The 21,583-nt window shown below is 38.8% G+C and overlaps 1 protein-coding gene and 1 pseudogene across 1 annotated transcript in view; one reads left to right on the top strand and one right to left on the bottom strand.

The window, feature by feature from the left end:
- pde6a (phosphodiesterase 6A, cGMP-specific, rod, alpha) overlaps positions 1-18,625 on the bottom strand; it is a 60,397-nt gene extending 41,772 nt beyond the window's left edge. Inside the window, exons 1-6 of the mRNA XM_072264436.1 lie at positions 18,158-18,625; positions 13,797-13,949; positions 8,605-8,694; positions 7,079-7,219; positions 6,897-6,971; positions 6,747-6,811 (exon numbers count right to left, since the gene is read on the bottom strand). Of these exons, the coding sequence (XP_072120537.1) occupies positions 6,747-6,811; positions 6,897-6,971; positions 7,079-7,219; positions 8,605-8,694; positions 13,797-13,949; positions 18,158-18,625 (992 nt within the window). The remainder of the gene's footprint in view (positions 1-6,746; positions 6,812-6,896; positions 6,972-7,078; positions 7,220-8,604; positions 8,695-13,796; positions 13,950-18,157) is intronic.
- Positions 3,601-5,067, top strand: LOC140200430 (elongation factor 1-alpha 1 pseudogene; annotated as a pseudogene).
- Positions 18,626-21,583: the final 2,958 nt, after the last annotated feature.

Genomic DNA, 21,583 nt, shown 5'->3' with positions numbered 1-21,583 from the left:
GGGTTATGCACTTTGGCAAAAGAAAAATAAGTGTAGACTATTTTCTAAATGGAGACAAAATTCAAAAATCTGAGCTGCAAAGGGACTTGGGAGTCCTCATGCAGGATTCCCTAAAGGTTAATTTGCAGGTTGACTCAGGGGTGAGGAAAGCAAATGCAACGTTAGCATTCATTTCAAGAGGACTAGTATATAAAAGCAAGGATGTAATGTTGAGTCTTTATAAAGCACTGGTGAGGCCTCACTTAGATATTGTGAGCCGTTCTGGGCCCCTTAGCTCAGAAACAATGTGGTGACATTGGAGAAGGTTCAAAGGAGGTTCATGAAAATGATTCTGGAATTGAAAGGCTTATCATATGTTTGATGGCTCTGGGCCTGTACTCTCTGGAATTCAGAAGAATGAGGGGTGGCGATCTCATAGAAACCAACTGTATGGTGTCAGAGATGAGTGAGTCCATAGAGGCCAAGTACTTATGTATTTTTAAGGCAGAGGCCGATAGATTCATGAGCAGTCAGGGCATGAAGGGATATGGGGAGAGAGCAGGGGACCAGGGCTGAAAGGGACATGGATCAGCCATGATGAACTGCTGGAGCAGACCTGATGAGACAAATACCCCAAGCCTGCTTCTATATCTTAGGGTCTAATTAGGCTATTTGGCCCATTAAGTCTGCTTTGCCATTTGATCACGGATAATTTATTTTTCCTCTTCATCCCTGTTCTCCTGCCTTCTTTCCCTAGACCTCAACAATCCTACTAATCAAGAACCTATCAACCTCCACCTCAAACATACCTAATGACTTGGCCCCACAGCTGTCCGTGGCAATGAATTCCACAGACTCACCTCCTTCTGGCTAAAGAAATTTCTCCTCATCTCTGTTCTAAAGCGACATTCTTCAATTCTGAGGTTATGCCCTCTGGTTCTAGAACCTCTCACTATATGACACATCCGCTCCACATCAGCCCTTCCCTGTTGTGTCTCGCTGCAAATTGAATGAGTTTAGGCACTATTACATTATAGGAATTTATCACATTGAATGACTTTTACATGTTGACATTGTACGGTAATCTCCTTTCCTAGTGTCAATCCATTTACTTTTGTTACAACTTGCCATCATGTTTCTAACGTGATTACAAAGTCAAGTGCTGTAAACCTTATCGTTTAATTTGCTTCAAATAAATCTTTGACATGGTACAAGCATTCCATAAAGAGGCTTGTGAATAAGCATTACATGAACAGAGGTAGGCAAATAGGTGCACATTGGCAATTAGAAGATGGACAGGAAGCAAGATATTACCACATTGGAATAGGAAATGGGTGCCATGGTGGCGCTGCGGTTAGCGCAACACCATTACCGCTTGGCGCATTCCGGAGTTCGAAATTCAAGTTTGTATGCTCTCCCCACGAACCGTGTGGGTTTCCTCCAGGTGCTCTTATTAAGATGTTACAATATTAGTACTAAATGGAAGCAATTGGGTTTCTTTTTTTTATAAATATATTTTAGTTTGAATTGTTCTTAATAAATTTAATGGATTCAAATGTTTTTGAAGATTTGTTTCAAACTTTCATTTTTACCATTGGGACTAAGTCAATTGAGTTAATAGTGTTATCCCATTGTTCATAGCAAGGGGAGAACATTATGCTGAATGCCCAAAAGCAGTCCCTTTTATGAAAACTTTCCAGATGTTCTATGTAAACAAATTCTAGTTCTGTAATCCCATGCATCTTCAAGACTCCAAATGAGCCAATAGCTAACTCTTCCATTGTGGGAAGAGTATATTGATTGTGATAAAGGGGGCCTCAAGATTTAGAAAGTCTTAAAAATCATGGAGAAATTACCACAGAGGAAAAGGCTACCAATAAAATAAAAGATAGTTAACAACGACATACTTATATTAAGTGAAATTAGTGAACTCTTCATTGCAAATGAAGTACTTTTGAAGTGTTATAAGACAGGACTAGTTTATTTTAAAGAAACTTCTTAGAATTTATTTCCAGTATGTCTTTAACACTGCTGGTTTTTCAAGATTATGGGGATAAACTTCAGACCTGCAGTATCCATTGACTGGGTGGATGGGATCAAATTGTGCTGCACGGATGTAGTACATCACATATCTTCATTGACCAGATCTGTAAGCACAGATATTAGATCAAGAGAAGCTGTGACACTTTTTTTCTTGGAGCAGAAGTTGAAAGAAAGTTTCATGAAGGTACAAGATTATGGGTTGTTTAGACCGGGTAAATAAAGAAGCTGTTCCCAACAGTGGATGGTTCAAGTACCAGGGAAAATATACTTAAAATTATAGACAAAGGGTACGAATAGAATGTGATCATTTTTAAAATCCATAAACTATTGATGATCTGAAAGTTACTGCATGTACAGAGAAAAATCCCTAACCCTTTAAAAGGAGATTGGAAAACATAACTTATAGGACAGAAGAAAAAGAACGGTGAATCGGACAGATATGATTGTTCTACCAGGAGCTGGTAAAGACTAGATGGGCCAAAAGGCCTCTCTCTGTATCACAGCAGTTTTATGATCTTATAGTTGTGTAACAATCCAGATGGTGCAGCACTGATATCAAAACTTAAACATCTAAATTGCCAAACATGCATTTAGTGATGTAATTATTGCCAGATATCAAACACAATTAGAGCACCTATGCTTTAGCATCAATCTATGCTACTTAAAAGGATCACAGATGGACATACTAGTTGCTGTGGAACTCTACCATAAATGCTTTCTTATCTGTCACATTTTATCTGTCATCAGTAAGAGCAAGGATGTGATTGTGGACCTCAGGAAGGGGAAGTTAAGGGAAAACATATACCAATCCTCATTGAGGGGTCGGTGATGATAAGGATAAGTGGCTTTGGGCTCCTGGGTATCTACATCTCAGAGGATTAATTCTGAGCTCAACAAACCAATTCAATCATGAATAATGAAAGCCAGTGATTCTACTTTGTTTGGAGTTGGAGGAGATTTAGTATGTCACCAAAAATTCTTGCAAATTTCTACAGATGTACGATGGAAAGCATTCTGGTGATTCTGATTCTGAACATGTGAAATGAATGCTAATCATAAATGACATCTCAGGGGCTCCCTTGGCCCTATCCCAAAATTGGTCAGTATTCGCCCCATGGTGGCCATGATGTGGATCCTAGGGCATGTTGGATAGTGAAGTACCAGGGAACCAAGCTTTTACTGTAACTTGTATTTGCAGAACTATGAAACCCGCAGCAAGGTGCTTAGGAATTATATCTGGATATCTAGCTTTCAGCTAGATATTGATGCTCCCAATACTGAGGCATTTGTTAAAGAGAACAATAGGGGGCCGGGGAGGAGAGAAACTGTCAGAAAAACTGACAAGGGAAAAGGACGTGGTACAACCACATTCACAAAGGGTTTTCCAACAGCAATTCTCCTATTGCATGTCAGCGAACAGTAATACTTAACACTAATAATTAGCTGATGGAGAAGTATTACATGCTGCAGCCAGTAACAGGGTCAGAACTGTTGTTCAAAAGTGGAAGTAGAGTTAGTGGAAGATCTCTCAAGAAGGCACAATTCCCTTTTAGTCTCCAATTCTACTGAAGGGAGGTTTGCGACTGCATCTGAACTCACTCATTCCAACGTTAAAAAATGGGCAAGGAAAAGACGCACATCAACATTGTTGTTATCGGACACGTCGATTCTGGCAAATCTACAACCACAGGTCATCTGATCTACAAATGTGGTGGAATTGATAAGAGAACCATCGAAATATTTGAGCAGGAAGCTGCTGAGTTGGGCAAAGGACTACATCACCATCATTAATGCCCAAGGACACAGAGACTTCATCAAGAATATGATTACTGGAACCTCACAGGCTGACTGCGCTGTGCTGATAGTTGCGGCAGGCGTGGGTGAGTTTGAAGCTGGTATCTCAAAGAATGGACAGACAAGGGAACACGCTCTGATTGCCTACACCTTACCTTGGGTGTCAAGTAGCTCATTATTGGTCTCAACAAGATGGACTCCATTGAACCCCCATACAGCGAGGCAAGATACAATGAAATCATGAAGGAAGTCAGCACATACATCAAGAAGATCGGCTATAACCCAGCAACTATAGCATTTGTTCCTATCTCTGGTTGGAATGGCGACAATATGCTAGAACAAAGTCAGAATATGGGCTGGTTCAAAGGTTGGTCAATTACCAGGAAAAATGAAAACCTCTCTAGTATCACACTACTTGAAGCCCTTGACAGCATTCAGCCTCCAGAACACCCAATAAAGAAACCTCTTTGTCTCCCTCTCCAGGATGTCTACAAGATTGGTGGCATTGGCACAGTACCAGTCGGTCGGGTTGAGACAGGTGTTCTGAAACCATCCACGTTGGTGCAGTTTGCTCCCAATCCAGTCATTACTGAAGTGAAATCTGTGGAAATGCACCATGAAGCCCTGCCAGAAGCTCTTACTGGCGACAATGTTGGTTTCTGTTAAGGATATCCGTCAGGGTTATGTTGCTGGTGACAACAAAAATGCTGATTTTACTGCACGGGTTATTATCCTGAACCATCCTGGTCAGCTATCTGCTGGCTATGCCCCAGTACTCAATTGTCATACCGCTCACGTTGCCTGCAAGTTCAATGAGCTGAAGGAGAAAATTGATCGTCGATCTGGCAAGAAGTTGGAAGATGGCACCAAATTTGTAACATCTGAAGATGGAGCCATTGTTCACATGATGCCAACTAAGACCATGTGTGTTGAGAGCTTTTCTGAATATCCACCTCTTGGTCGCTTTGCTGTCCGTGATATGAGACAGACGGTGGCTGTTGGTGTGATCAAGTCAGTTACTAAGAAAGATATTGCCACAAAAGCCACCAAAGCTGCAGTAAAGTATTAAACAAGAAGTGAATGTTACCACTGGCCACAAATATCCAGCAAACCTTGAGACTTGCACCAAAATGTTTATTCATTACCAGCCAAATTTGTATATTAATAAGAGACTGGATATTGACCATGATGCATCAAAGAAATTCAGAAGGAAAGGATAAGGAATGATGGATTCTAAATGTAGATTCCAAAGTTAGCAGTGTAATTGCAAATGTCCTTTCACTAATTAGAAGCTGTTTTGGTTGTGTAATGATTTAAAACTAATAAATATCCAAAACCAAAAATAAGGCACAATTTATCTCCTCTTCCCTTGACAAAATACAATAATCTGGAAGGGCATTTTGCATCCATAGACTCTGCTGCTAGTGCTAAACAGTAGAAACTACCAACAATGTATTTTTTTACTGAAGGAAGCCAGCTCCCAACTAATACCAGTGATGAGTACTTCAGTGCATTGAAAACTATATCACATGGTGCATTAATTTCTTAAAGATACCTAATCCCCATATAAACTAGAATACTCTTTATAAAAATGCACACTATCAGCTATTTGCATATGTAAAACTGAGGTAACAGCAAACAATGTAGATCATAAAATTAGACAATCGCTACTCATATACACAGTTAACAATCTAACTCTTCTGCTCTTAAGTCACTTGAAGAGGTCATGATTGAATCACAAGACTATATACACAAGGGAATCCACTTCTTTAATGTATAGGCAGCTTGTGACAAGGAACCATTATCTGTTTACTGAGTAGCAGTCATTTCTAATTATCTGTTATGCCCTCTATCTTTGATTTATCAAACCAGATCAAACTACAGTTTTCCCATACATGGCTCTTGATCTAGTCCAAATTCCATGCACAATTGAACAATATGTACTGAAGAGCAAAGCTACCCTTGAGATACCCCTGAGCAAATGACTGTCTTTCCCAAGTAATGCTTCAGCTGTCAACAGCTTTGGAGCTGACAAAAATGATGATTATTATTCTATTATGAATTTATTGAGTCTGCCCACAAGAAAATATGTAGCACCAATCCCATAATTCTTCACCCCTATTGTAGGCATTTCACGGTGGTAGTTAGAGGACCCGCCCCTGTTGGAGATGCAGGAGAATGAAGACAGAAACCCAGATATTATAAAATCATTTGGTTACACTGGGATTTTGGTGACCATCCTATGCCTTAGAATCATAGACACAGAGTTATACAGCATGGAAACAGGCGCTTTGGCCCAACTCACTGATGCTGCCCTAAGTGCTCACCTGTGCTAGTCCCATTTATCTTCATGTGGTCTATATTTCTCTAAACCCTTCCCACCCATGTATCTGTCCAAATGCATTTTAAGTGCTGTATTTGTGCCCACCTCTACCATCTACTCTGGCAGGTTGTTGTTCTGTGTGATGGTATTATCAAAGTACAAATATGTCACCATGAACACTTTCTTGTGGGCATACTCAATAAATCCATAATAGAATAATAATCATCATTTTTGTCAGCTCCAAAGCTGTTGACAGTTGAAGCATTACTTGGGAAAGGTAGTCATTCGCTCAGTGATATCTCCAGGGTAACTTGACCCTCAGGAACCCACTAGCTCTCACCTCAAATCTATGCCCTATTGTTCTAGACTCCACTACAATGGAGACAAGACTGTGACATTCTATATAACTTAATTCCCTCATGGTTTTATAAACCTCTTAAAGATTGTCCCTCAGCTTCCTTCATTCAATTGGACACAGTTCCAACCTATCCGGCCTCTTGTGATATCTCAAGCACCTTATTTATGATAATATTTCTGTCACTGGGAAGTCAATTGCATTGATTTAGGTAAGGACATCTTTATCTAAACCTATTGATTAGAGACTTACGGGATGACTTTAATTTCTTCTTTTCCATGAAGGATGTAATCAATTATTTTGTAGAAGTTTATTTCCTATGGGCAAAAATAAAACAGAACATGTCAGAATGAGAATATTAAGTTGTGACAGAACTTTTTTGGAAATAATTGTAAAACATACCCTTCCATCGGGAGTTCTTGGACCATTATACGCTGGTACTTCACCCATTTGTACTGGCCAGAGATCAAAAAACTCCTATAGATAAATAAAACCACACAAATAAAAAAAAAGTTTATTGTACATTTTAACCTTCATGCGAATAAAGGTAGTTGATACAGAACTTGAATGAGAAAATATAAAACCTTTTCTTTCGTCATGTCTAGCAGTGCAACAGAGTATCTATCACAGTTCAAAAAGCCACGCACAGTGTAAAGGGCTTTGTGAAACTGTCGTTCAATATCAGTTAGTTCTTCAAATACTTTGCTCGCAGACCATAAAAGTACCTGGAGAAAAAAAGCAAATAGATGTCATTGCACTGCAGCTGTGATGTAAATCCATAAGTATTGATAACTGCAGGGTTATCTGTCCCAACTCTTAAGTCATATAGTGACAGTAGCATAAAACATCCGCTCTTTGCCAAGTACTCTAATGAAATTATACTTCTTGCTCGTCTTTACAGTAACTTTGTTGTGAGATTGTTTTCTTATTATATATGGCATTGCTAGAAGTTCCTGGGAAACCCATTATACACCTCCTTTCAATCTGAAGAATAGCCTTTCTTTTCTATTCTCTGCTTCCTGTTGATTGGCCAATTCTTTATCCGTATTGCTACAGTACCTTTTATTTCATGGCCTTGAGTCTTGATGATAAAGCCTATTATGATGGCACTCTATAAAATATTTTTTTGTATATCCATATATGCAACATCACATTTATTTCTTGGACATGTGTGACTTATCTTTTCAAATCCCCTTTGCATCTTTCTCTGCCCTTCAAATGTCTGTGTGCATGTTAAATTAGCCTGAAGTCTCACTCCAGAAGAGCAAAGAGAGGCATATTGGTAAACAGGTAGTACACTTGTCTCACAGCTCCATTAACCTGTGTTTGATTGTGATCTTTGTTATGGAAATTGCACATTCTCCATGTGAGCATATGAATTTCCCTCAGTTGTTCTGGTTTCCTTCCAAATCTCAAAGTATTCTGTTAATTGGGTTAACTCTTCACTCTAAATTGCTCCCAATGTAGGCAAGTGATAAGGAAATTCAGAAAACTATTAATGGACACTTTTATTCTCCTTGGCTCTATTTCCCATGATTCTTGTACTGATTGGCTGTTTGCTGCACCCCTTTTGAATTGAGAGCAACTTAAAATTTCACTACAAGCAAAAGGAGATCTTCACCAAACCTGATTGTTAACTCATTGTTTTGGAGTTAGCTTAATTACTGCCAAAGGCATCGACAGGAAATAATGTGCTCAGAGACCAAATATTTTTAAATTAATTCCTGTACAGGATGTTGTTATTGCTAGCATTACCAGTATTTATTATTGTCAGATGGAGTCAAAAAACATTAATATGATTAACGTTACACATGTTCCTCATTTGATGAGTGTTAGTGAGCCAAGAAGTTTTTAATACCAGTCTGATAGTTTCATGGTTATGATCACTAAGAGAAACTTTCTTTTATAATTTTGGATTTGTACTTGAATTTAAATTCCTCTGTTGGGAATGTGGATTTCAATTCATGTTTCCGGATCAGTGGCCCAGAACTCTGGCTGTTGAGTGTATGCTCTCATAGATAAGTTGCTAAGCTATAATTATATAACATTAGATCTTGAATTTTCACAGAGAGCTTTAATCCTTTATCGAAAGAGCTTTGTTTAACTTTACCTGCCCTTTCCTGGTTTCACAATTATGGAGATAATTCAGATGATAAATCTTGAGTGTTAAATTGAGAAAATTGAGGTACTTTAACAAAATCTGCAAATAAAAACAGAATTATTTTTTAATATAAAAAACAGAAAATGTTATGTCAAAACAATGCATGTTTGAATAGAGATTGGTTACTGACTCACATTTTCTAAGTAGATGGAAAATGTAACTCATCCTAAAGAAGAAGCAGCATTCTAAAAGCAAGATAACACAACCATGGCTGACTAGTGAAGTCAAAGCCAACATAAAAGCAAAAGAGTGGGCATATATTAGAGCAAAAATTAGTGGGAAGTTCAAGAATTTGGAAACTTTTAAATAAGCAACAGAAAACCCATGGGGGGAGGGGAGATGAAGTATGAAGGTAAGCTGGACAACAACATCAAAGAGGATACCAAAAGTTTTTTTCAGATATATAATGAGTAAAAGAAAGGTGAGAGTAGATATTAGACCTCTGGAAAATGATGCTGGAGAGGGAGAAATAGGGGACAAGGAAATGGTGGACGAACTGAACAGTATTTTGCATAAGTCTCCACTGTGGAAGACACTAGCAGTATGTCAGAAATTGAAGAGTGTCGGTGGGGCAGAAGTGAGTGTAGTTGCTACTACTAGGGAGAAGGTGCTTGGGAAACTGAAAGGTCTGAAGGTAGATAATTCTCCTGGACCAGATGGACTACACACCAGGGCTCTGTGGAGGTATTAGTAATAATCTTTCAAGAATCACTAGATTCTGGAGTGGTTCCAGAGGGCTGGGAAATTGTAAATGTCACTCCATTCTTCAAGAAGGGAGGGAGGCAGAAGAAACCAGTTAGCCTGACCTCAGTGGTTGGGAAGATGTTGGAGTTAATTGTTAAGGATGTGGTTTCAGGATTACTTGGAGGCACATGATAGGCCAAAGTCAACATGATTTTCTTAAGAGAAAATCATGCCTGACAAATCTGTTGGAATTCTTTGAGGAAATAACAGGCAAGATAGACAAAGGGGAATTGGTGGATGTTGTGTACTTGGGTTTTCAGAAGGCATTTGACATGGTGCCTCTCGTGAAGCTGCTGAACAAGATAAGAGCCTATGACATTACAGGAAAGATACAAGCATTGGCTAATTGGCAGAAGGCAATGGGTGGGAATAAGAGGGCCTTTTCTGTTTGGCTGCTTGTAACTAGTGGTGTTTCACAAGGGTCAGTGACCATTTCTTTTTATGTTATATGTGAATGATTTGGATGATAAAATTGATGGCCTTGTTGCCAAGTTTGTGGACAATACAAAGATAGGTGGAAGGGCAGGTAGTGTTCAGGAAACAGTGAGGCTGCAGAAGGACTTAGACAGACTAGAAGAATGGACAAAGAAGTTGTAAATGGAATACAGTGTCAGGAAGTGCATAGTCATGTACTTCGGTAAAAAGAATAAAAGCATAGTATATTTTCTAAACTGGGAGAAAATTCAAAACTCTGAGGTGCAAAGGGACTTGGGATTCCTCGTGCAGAATTTCCTAAAGGTTAATTCACAAGTTGTGTCATGAGGAAAAGTTGCGTGCAAATTCAGTGTTAGCACTTATTCTGAGGGGACTAGAATATAAAAGCAAGGATGTAATGTTGAGGTTTTATAAGGCATGGTAATGCCTCACTTGGCCAGTAGTTTTGGGCCTCTTATTTAAGAAAGAATGTGCTGATATTGGAGAAGGTTTTGAATAGGTTCCCAAGACTGATTCTGGGAATGAAAGGCTTATCATATGAGGACCAATTGATGGCTCTGGACCTTTACTTGCTGGAATTTAGAAGAATGAGGAGTGGCCTCATTGAAACCTATTGAATGTTGAAAAGCCTAGATTGAGTGGATGTGGAGAGTATGTTTCCTAGAACAAGAAGGCACAGCCTTGGAACAGAAGGATGCCCATTTAGAACAGGGATGAAGAGGAATTTCTTTAGGCAGAGGTTTGTGATTCTTTGGAATTCATTGCCACAGGTGGTTGTTGGGTCACAGGAGGCCAGGTCATTGAATTTACTCAAGACTGAGGTTGACATGTTTTTGATTAGTCAGGGTGTGAAAAATTACGGGGAAAAGGCCGGTAAATGGGGTTAAGAAAGAAATGGATCAGCCATGATGAAATGGCAGAGCCGAATGGGCCGAATGGCCTAATTTTGCTCCTATTTCTTATGAGCTTACTGAATATGTTTGCTCAGGTTAGTCACATGATTGATGCTGCTTAGCACTAAGAGATGTATGTGGGAATATGTGGAATTGTTCTGAAGACCTGGATTAAATGTTGAGGAATTAGGTTGTAAATATTGTTGTAAAACTAAAAACCTCAGAATGCTGTTCACACTTTGCAGGAGAATTAAGATGTAAAGTACTTTGTACTATTAGTTGTTTCGTGGGTCAATTTTCACTGGAGGCATCTAAAAGGTCTAAAGAAGAGAGTAGAAATTTGAAAAACATTTAAAATGTCTTATTTTTGATGACGTTCCTTGCAAATACACCAAAATGATACAAAAGCTTAAAGGGTTAAATTTAGAGGCCTGGATGTATAACTTTGCATCCACAGTTCCCATCAGTCATTTTTAACTGAGATGAAGAGAAATTGCCTCATGTCGAGACTTGTGAATATTTGGAATTTTTTTACTCAAGGTTGCTGAAGAGACTCAAAATGGAGTTTAATCAGATCCAGTATCAAGGCATAATGAGGAAAGTGATACAAAATGGAAATTATGAATCATCTTCCTCATAAGAATGAGGCATTTGATCAAATGGTATATGTGAGACTTAGGCCCATGTTTCCTTTTCAGGTTAGAACATCAAGGTAAGTATATTGACACTGGAACTCTCAGGTGGAAGGGTGTGTGTGTGTGTGTGTGTGTGTGTGTGTGTGTGTGTATGTATGATCTGACTGAATGTGCATTTTAGGCTCATGGGACAGAATAACCATGTATTATCTCACTAAATGCCACAGACAGAAGGGAAATTGTTCAGTGCTCTCTGGAGTAAGGAATTGGAGAAATACAAAGAGAGTTAGTAGCTGTATTGAATCAACACACATAAAAGTTGCTGGTGAACGCAGCAGGCCAGGCAGCATCTCTAGGAAGAGGTACGGTCTACGTTTTGGGCCGAGACCCTTCGTCAGGACTAACCGAAAGAAGAACTAGTAAGAGATTTGAAAGTGGGAGAGGGAGGGGGAGATCCAAAATGATAGGAGAAGACATGAGGGGGAGGGATGGAGCCAAGAGCTGGACAGTTGATTGGCAAAAGGGATATGAGAGGATCATGGGACAGGAGGCCTAGGGAGAAAGAAAAGGGGGAGGGGGGAAAAAAGCCCAGAGAGTGGGCAAGGGGTATAGTGAGAGGGACGGAGGGAGATAAAGGAGAGTGAGAAAAGGGATGTGTGTATATAAATAAATAAATAACAGATGGGGTACGAGGGGGAAATGGATCTTACTCTTACTAGCTTATTAGCTCACTAGCTCTTACTAGCTCTTCTTTCAGTTAGTCCTGACAAAGGGTCTCAGCCCGAAACGTCGACTGTACCTCTTCCAATAGATGCTGCCTGGCCTGCTGCGTTCACCAGTGACTTTTATGTGTGTTGCTTGAAATTCCAGCATCTGCAGATTCCTCGTGTTTGAGCTGTATTGAACGCTAGTTTATTCTCTCCTAGATCACAGGCCATTGCTGAAAGATGTGCAGTAATCATGAAAGAAAATCACAGCACTGATTGGCTACATTTTTTTCTTGCCTTACACACGATGAGCACCAAGATATTATGTATTCTTGAAAGTTAATGGCTGTACGATTAACTTTCATACATTGTTAGAACCATAGAACACAACAGCACAGAAAATAGGCCATTTGGCCTGTTGTAGTTAAAGGGGGTCATTAACTCTGCAACACTTCAAGAAGATGAAATTAATGCAGTTTTTACATTGGTTAACTGATTCTACCTGGAATTCATCCCTTAACTTTCACCTAATCCCTAAAGCTCCACAAGGAAATCCAGTCCTATGAAGTTTTATATGCGGAAGACAACAGTTTTTGATAGACAAAGGTGACAAATAGAAGAAACTACATAGAAATAAATGTTAGGACCAAGAGAAACATTCTACATGCTTTGAGGGCCTCTATTATTTGCTTGCATATTTTCAGGCTTTAACTCTGTGCCTTTCTCCTACAGGTGGGAAAGGGTGTAATTAAAAAGAATGAGCAATAATGTTACTTTAGATAATTCAAGGAACATAAAGGAGCAAGGAGAATCTGCACAAAATGATTAAGTACCGATTTCCTAGAAAACTCAAACTAGTAGGCTGCTCACAACCTTGGAGTTATAGGTTCCTTAGAAAACACTCCTCTGTGCAAATAATTGGCCAGACACTGAGCACAGGTGGCTAATGATGGCTACGTATATCATGAATGGGTACATCCTGAAATTTTTCTCCTTATTGTAGGACCAATGGAACATGTAGCAGCTGCACTGACCTCTATGATATCTCCACCCCCAAAGCATCAGGGAGGAGTCTGATAATCCATCTCTAAGAAAGCATCTACTGCTACCCTAGTGGGATGGCACAGATTTGACAGCGACCTACATGTTGCCATTCCTACATTGAGGGCCCAGATGCAGATAATATTACAGGGCTTTCAGTGTCCAAATAACACTCAATAAAGCTACTATATAATGCATTATATACACCAATAGAATGCTGCTGTGCTCAGCAATTGACCCTGACCCTCAACGGCACTACACAATTAATGCATAAATGGCAACATCCAAATTCTGCCAGACCAACTCAAAGGTGCAGTTAGTTGTACCATTCTCCCAGCCACAAGTTGTCATAATAGAAAGTCCTTACACACCATTGAGTAGTCAGTCAGAGAACTAACCCTGAGAGTGTATGAATAAGCAATACCAGAATCAGTGAAAACAGGTCCAATATAAACAATGTTCCACAGAAATGGTGCATGCACGAGAGGTAGGCCCGAGGGATCAATGGAAACTTGATTTTCAGTAATTATAGGGGTAAATGTGAGAAGAATTTTCAATTACCTTGTTTATTGAGCAAGCAGGAAACCACTGAAGTGCTAAAATGATCACTGGAAAAGATAATATATTTCATAGCCTTAAAATTCAAAATATACATTGTGTATAAATAAAAGCTAGTATATTCTTACTTCTTCATCTTTTGTGGTGAAATGCGGGCTATCTACTTTGTTTATAGCCATTACAACAGCGACTACATCTTTTCCGTTCATTATTGGAGTTGCTAGAACATTCCTGGTTTCAAACTCTGTCAGAGTGTCCACAAAGTCACTGAAATGGCTATCCTGAAAAGAGAAGCAGCAAGCAGTCCAAATGTAATATAAGCAGTATACACCAACATCCCTATGTCCATAATGGTACACCCCCCCCCTCCTATAATAACATTAACAGAAAATATGAATGATGAATATCCCAAAACATTTAAATCATCCATATAACAGGATATATAATAAAATATGTGTATGAAATAGTACAAGATGCAAGAAACAGAGCCATTACAGAGAACATAATGATTACAGTCATTGGACAAATGAATTGCATTCTGTGCTTTCCAGTAATGAATAATGGGAATAATCAGATGCTACTCTCCCAATTAACAAAGTTATGTGATAATAATAATGATAGGAAGCCAAAAGGAGGAAAGTTATATATTTAGGAATGGTTTAGTTACATTCAGCAGCATCATAAAGCATAAAAACATGGACGTGTCACGACTGTCTGAAATTACCCAGGTGGGATGTGAAATTAAGCACCCAGTGATCTTCGAAACAAAGCACATGTATAACCTCATCAACTTATATTATTGTACCAAACCGAACCTCTTCCGTTCAATGCCAACTTACAAATGACACTTCAAATTCACCTAGTCTGCATAAGCAGACCAATTCATACCAAATCAGTCTAAGGATATTGGCCAAAATATAGGTCATATTTATATCAAAATCACACCAATGATCAGTGTGGACATGGTGGAGGATTACAAATACCTGGGGATACGAATTGACAATAAACTGGACTGGTCTAAGAATACTGAGATTGTCTGCAAGAAGGGTCAGAGCCGTCTCTATTTCCTGAGGAGACTGAAGACCTTTAACATCTGCCGGACGATGCTGAGGATGTTCTACGAGTCTGTGGTGGCCAGTGCTATCATGTTTGCTGTTGTGTGCTGGGGCAGCAGGCTGAGGGTAGCAGACACCAGCAAAATCAACAAACTCATTCAGAAGGCCAGTGATGTCGTGGGGATGGAACTGGACTCTCTGACGGTGGTGTCTGAAAAGAGGATGCTGTCTAAGTTGCATGCCATCTTGGTCAATGTCTCCCATCCACTACATAATGTACTGGGTGGGCACAGGAGTACATTCAGCCAGAGATGCAGCACAGAGCGTCATAGGAAGTCATTCCTGCCTGTGGCCATCAAAATTTACAATTCCTCCCTTGCAGGGTTGGACACCCTGTGCCGATAGGCTGGTCCTGGACTTATTTCATAATTTACTGGCATAATTTACATATTACTATTTAACTATTTATTACTATTCTATTACTATTTATTATTTCTATGACTATTACTATTTACTAATAGTAGTATTACTATTACTATTTCTATTACTATTTATTATTTATGGTGCAACTGTAACGAAAAAAATTTCCCCCGGGATCAATAAAGTATGGCTATGACTATGACTAATGGTGCAAACAAGGAAATTTAATTACATCAGCCTAAGAGGATGATCTAGAAGTTGATCTTGGTACTGAAGATATGACAGGATTAGTTTGTATGGTGTTTGCCTATTAGTACCTAAATTCATTGCGTAGCAACCATTAAAACAATATAACCTTATGGACTATCTAAAATGGGCCCTCCCAACAAAGAAATCTTCCGCAGAAGCAATTCCATTTAGTTCCCTTATCTTGTTACATAGATAAATGTTAATGTTTGTCCAGTTTAATATTCAACACCTCTGTTATTTATCGAGATTCTACAGGCACCTTTCTTTTATACTCTGTTTATTAGATACAACCGTACACCTGCTTGTTAATGCGAATATGTCATCAGCCAATCAGGCGGCGGCAATTCAATGCATAAAAGCATGCAGATATGGTCAAGAGGTTCGGTTGTTGTTCAGACCAAATATCGGAATGGGAAAGAAATGTGATCTAAGAGACGTTGCCCATGGAATGGTTGTTGGTGCCAGCCAGGTAGGTTCGAGTATCTCCGAAACTGCTGATCACCTGGGATTTTCATGCACAACAGTGTCTGGAGTTACATAGAATAGTGTGAAAAATAAAAAGAAACATCCAGTGAGTGGCAGTTCAATGGGTGAAGCCCATCTTGTTTATGACAGCGGTCGGAGGAGAATAGCCAGACTGGGTCAAGCTGACAGGAAGATGACAGTAACTCAAATAACCATGCATTATGACAGTGGTGTGCAGAAGGGCATCTCTGAGTGCACAATACATTGGCCTGTGAAGTGGATCTGCAGCAGCAGAAGACCACAGACATACACTCAATGGCCACTTTGTTAGATACAGGAGGTATCTAATAAAGTGGCCGCAGAGTGTACAGGTATTTTCTCATGAAAAATACATTACAGCCCAATACTGAAAATAGAAATCATTATCAGCGTGACCTGAACTCCTGGTGTAAGCTACTTTCTAGATAAATCTCATTATATTACAATATGTCTTAAATATAAGTTTTTGGAGGCACAAATATTGGATTAATTTCTGCAATAATTGTAGCTAATACTTATCTACAAACTGTATTTAACTTCTGAAGTAAAATGTGGTAAAGAGAAAATAAGACTTTGAGGTAATCACAGCAATCTAAACATGCCTCCCCAATAAGGCCCATAGGAGACAACAAGCAAAAGTAATTCTAAAGTATCTCAATTATGACATGGTGTTCCATTGTACATTTTCTAATTATATTACTAAGCCAAACATAGTTTCATGCATGCATCAGGTATATATGAACTGTGGCTAGGTAAACACTGCAGCTGCATCATGTCCAATGATAGGAATTAAGGGCAGTCAATTATTTTCAAGTGATGTGTCACCCTTCATTTTATCAAATGTTAGAAGTTGTTTATTTATCTTGCTTTTTAAGCACTATACATTATTTTGCATTATTATATACATTCCTTTTGCACCTGGACCTGCACTAAAATGTACAGCCATAGGAAATGCTGCAATATTCCAAACAAAAACTGTTTCTCCTCATTTTACTGGCAGATGATTATTATTGTTACATATAATATCTGCAAGAAAAGCAGTTGGTACTCAGTTGCAGCTATTGGAATTCAATAGAATGAATGACTAATTAATAGGTTTGTTTTTAAGTCATGACTAAACCACAAGGAAATATAATGCACAAACCGGTTTCATGGAGAACTTCATGTATGAATGAGGGAAGTAATAATGCTTTATACTTCTAAATCTTCTTGTATGTGACAATGACACAAACATCTGTTACTACATCTTCTGATTCTAATCCCTTATGAACTTATTCAAATTTTTATCACAGCAATAAAATTATTGTTGTTAAATCACAATTATTCATTGTTACTCAAAATACAACAAACATAGCTCTCCATAACTCCTGTGTTTTAAAACTTGCTGGTATTTTAATTTGATGTTCATAAACATACTGTGTCAAAAAACTACTAAGATGCTCCTGTATAACAAACCTGCCATCGGGTCCCAGCGAAAGCTTGGCTGCAAGAAATAATTATACTTGAGTCGTGCCACAATACAAACTCCTGTATCCACTTATATTCTGGACCTATTAGTTTCAGATTTGTACAGCAAAATTGTACAAAAACAAAGATGAAATCATTGTATTACAAATATAGTCACATTTTAATTAGTATCTGATGCCACTGTTCAGAAGTATTTTATTCTTCCTGGGATTGTCTTTCTATGTTTTCCAATCGATAATTCTTTCTCAGTTTTCTCCCTTTCTTATCACTTTCCACTCCAATTTTTAACTTTCCTAATTCCACATGCATCCTGAGTCAGAATTTCTGCCAGACTCTCTGTTATATTCCATCAGATTTCTGAATGCTCCGTGAACAGAACCTCATTATTCCTCCTTTATTGCACTATTTATTGATCTTAGTAATTTATAGTAATTCTGTCTTTTCACTGTATTACTCCTATAAAAAACACAAGTTTCATGTCATTTAAGGCAGTGACAACAAGAGTCATCCTTGTTGATTTAAATATTTAATTTATTCCTTTTTCTTTCTTCTTATCAGTCTCAGCATTTTTCAGTTAATATTTATTACATGTTTTCTGTCAATTATTCCTTGGGACTTTATTTGCACGTTATTTTTCTCTCCAAGAAACAGAGAGAGTTCTCTAATCCTCACTTGGTTGCAGGCTTTCTCTCAATCTTTAAATGATGATACACCAGAATACATGATTTCTCACTATTTTAAATGTTCATTTTTATGCTAGAGTTTTCTCAAAACTAAAATACTATGTACAGTACCTGAGATTTATCATGGATGTTGACTGTTTTCTTTGTTTGAGCCACATAACCAATGATCCCAGTGTCAAGAGGAAAAACTATTTCACATTCTGGTGGAACAAAACAGTCTTCAAAAACAGAATCTTTCTGAACATTGAACAGCCTTGTGGCAAGTTCAGGAATACCATTCCTGGATCTGTACATGAACAAACTCATTCGATCTGCTTGAATGAGAAAGGCAATCCTCCTGAGTGTATTAAACACTACCTTCTCCATATTAATATCCTGCATATCTCGGATGAGTTCAAAAATGACTTCACTTTCCTCCACGTTGTTTAATTCTCGGAAGGTGCTACAGTCTATAGTTGTTTCTTGAGCTCCCAGCAAGTTAGCAATATGTAAAGGACGTAGTTTCAAGTCATAGTATTCCTTGGCAAAAGTTGGATTATTATCCAGGAACTTTTCCACATCTTCCTTGGACATACTCATTTTGAAATATGTATTTCTTCAACTGTTCTACACACAGAAACAGAATAAACTGTTGGAAGTGATCTAATATTGTATGATCACTCCCTTCATTCCAGGCTTCGTGGAAGAACAAGGATTCACGAAAACACTAAGCTTAATAACTCCCTTGTCGGGACTAATGCTAGGTGTGCCACTTTCAATTGCATTTGCTCAGTGATGCTGAAGGTGAAAGTAGGATTAGGATGATGTTGATTAAGCCAAGAATTAATTGAAAGTATTAAAGCTAAATTTTAATTTAAAAGGTGCACATCTGCATAAATCAAATTGAAGGTGCTGTCCCCAAGTTATACCACAATATTGAAACAAATTCTATCTAAATATATCTAATATCTAAACCATAATACTTATTCTATCATGCATCAATACACTAATCTAGCAAATGGTAACCTTGCTTGGAACTCTATTGAAGTTAGAACAAGGTTAGCAATTTACATGAGGACAGCTAGGATATATTTTTATACCTTGTTTGTACTTAATTTGAATTAAAACATATTTCATCATCTACTAAACAAAGAATAGCAGGTGTTTGGAACAGGGTTGGATTACTAATCCTCCTGTCATCCTTGTTGATTTGAATACTTAAAATAGGATAAAAGGCTTATATCTGAGGATTACTTGTGAGGGTGGCCCTTAAAGAGACAATGTTATTCTTGTAATAGCAATGGTGTAGAAGTGCATTGATTGCTTACTTAATTTTAATTCCTAAATATACCTTGAAAAAAATTCACACCACCAGTATTAATTTATAACACAATCACAAGATTTTGAAGGCTCATGGCCTAGATGCTTTTCTGCATATCACAACAGAACAGAGGAATTTAATCTAAGATCTGATCACTGGACACTGTTGTCTGTTCGGCAAAGATAACACAGCTCACTATATTATTTCTAGACTTCTGCACGTATAATGCATGTATGCATAGAAACTGATGAATATGTGCAGTGATGTCAATTGATACTCTGTACATAATTTGACCCAATTTGTGTATCCACCGCCAATAGACAGGGATGGGCACTCAAAGAGAAACAAGAATCAGATTCAGATTCAGGTTTATTATCAACTTAGTAGCAGCAGTTCAATGCAATACATAATAAAGAAAGGAAAAAATAAATAGATCAATTACTGTATAAGTATATTAAATAGATTAAAAATCATGGAAAAACAAATATATATTAGGAAAGTGAGGTAGTGTTCATGGGTTCAATGTCAATTTAGTAATCAGATGGCAGAGGGGAAGAAGCTGTTTCTGAATCACTGAGTGTCTGCCTTCAGGCTTCTGTACCTCCTACCTGATGGTAACAATGAGAAAATAGCATGCCCTGGGTGCTGGGAGTCCTTAGTAATGGACTCTGCCTTTCTGAGACACCGCTCCTTGAAGATGTCCTGGGTACTTTGTAGGCTAGTACCCAAGATGGAGCCGACTAAATTTACAACACTCTGCAGCTTCTTTCGATCCTGTGCAGTAGCAGCCCCCCTCCATCACCCCCCTCATACCAGACAGTGATGCAGCCTGTCAGAATGTTCTCCACGGTACATCTATAGAGGTTTTTGAGTGTTCTTGTAGACATACCAAATCTCTTCAAACTCCTGTTGAAGTATAGCTACTGTCTTGCCTTCCTTATAGATATGTTGGGTGCAGGTTAGATCCTCAGAGATCTTGACACCCAGGAACTTAAAACTGCTCACTCTCTCCACTTCTGATCCCTCTACGAGGATTGGTATGTGTTCCTTTGCATCTTACCCTTCCTGAAGTCCACAATCAGCTTTTTAGTCTTACTGACATTGAGTGCCAGGTTGTTGCTACGGCACCATTCCACTAGTTGGCATATCTCACTCCTGTACGCCCTCTTGTCGCCACCTGAGATTCTACCAACAATGCTTGTATCGTCAGCAAATTTATAGATAGTATTTGAGCTATGCCCAGCCAGACAGTCATGGGTATATAGAGAATAGAGCAGTGGGCTAAGCACACACCCCTGAGGTACACTAGTGTTGATCGTCAGCGAGGAAGAGACGTTATCACCAATCCAAACAGATTGTGGTCTTCTGGTTAGGAAACGAGGATCCAATTGCAGAGGGAGATACAGAGGCCCAGATTCTGCAACTTTTCAATCAGGATTGTGGGAATGATGGCATTAAATGCTGAGCTATAGTCAATGAACAGCATCCTGACATAGGTGTTTGCGTTGTTCAGGTGGTCGAAGGCTGTGTGAAGAGCCATTGAGATTGCATCTGCCATTGACCTATTGTGACGATAGGCAAATTGCAACAGGTCCAGCTCCTTGTTGAGGCAAGAGTTCAGTCTAGTCATGACCAAATTCTCAAAGCATTTCATCACTGTAGATGTGAGTGATACTGGGCAATAGTCATTAAGGCAGCTCCCATTATTCTTCTCAGGCACTGGTATAATTGTTACCTTTTTGAAGCAATTGGGAACCTCCGTCCATAGAAGTGAGAGGTTGAAAATGTCTTTGAATACTCCCGCCAGTTGGTTGGCACACGTTTTCAGAGCCTTACCAGGTACTCCATCGGGGCCTTCCACCTTGCGAGGGTTCACTCTCTTTAAGGTCAGCCTAACATTGGCCTCCGAGACAGAGATCACAGCGTCATCGGGTATAGCAAGGATCTTCACAACTGTAGATATATTCTCTCTTTCAAAGTGGGTATAGAAGGCATTGAGTTCATCTGGTAGTGAAGCATCACTGCTATTCATGTTATTGGGTTTTGTTTTGTAGGAAGTAAATGTCTTGCAAACCCTGCCAGAGTTGTCCGAGGTTGCCTCCAACCTCATTCAAAATTGTCCCGTTGCCCTTGAAGTAGCCCTCTGCAAGTCATACCTATTTTTCTGCTACAGACCTGGGTCACCAGCCTTGAATGTCAAAGATCTAGCCTTCAGCAGATGATGTACCTCCTGGTTC

The sequence above is a fragment of the Mobula birostris genome, chromosome 7 (genome assembly GCF_030028105.1).
Source record: "Mobula birostris isolate sMobBir1 chromosome 7, sMobBir1.hap1, whole genome shotgun sequence".
NCBI lineage: Eukaryota > Metazoa > Chordata > Chondrichthyes > Myliobatiformes > Myliobatidae > Mobula > Mobula birostris.
The sequence above is the reverse complement of the archived record's forward strand: the minus strand, read 5'-3'. Positions and strand labels throughout refer to the sequence as shown.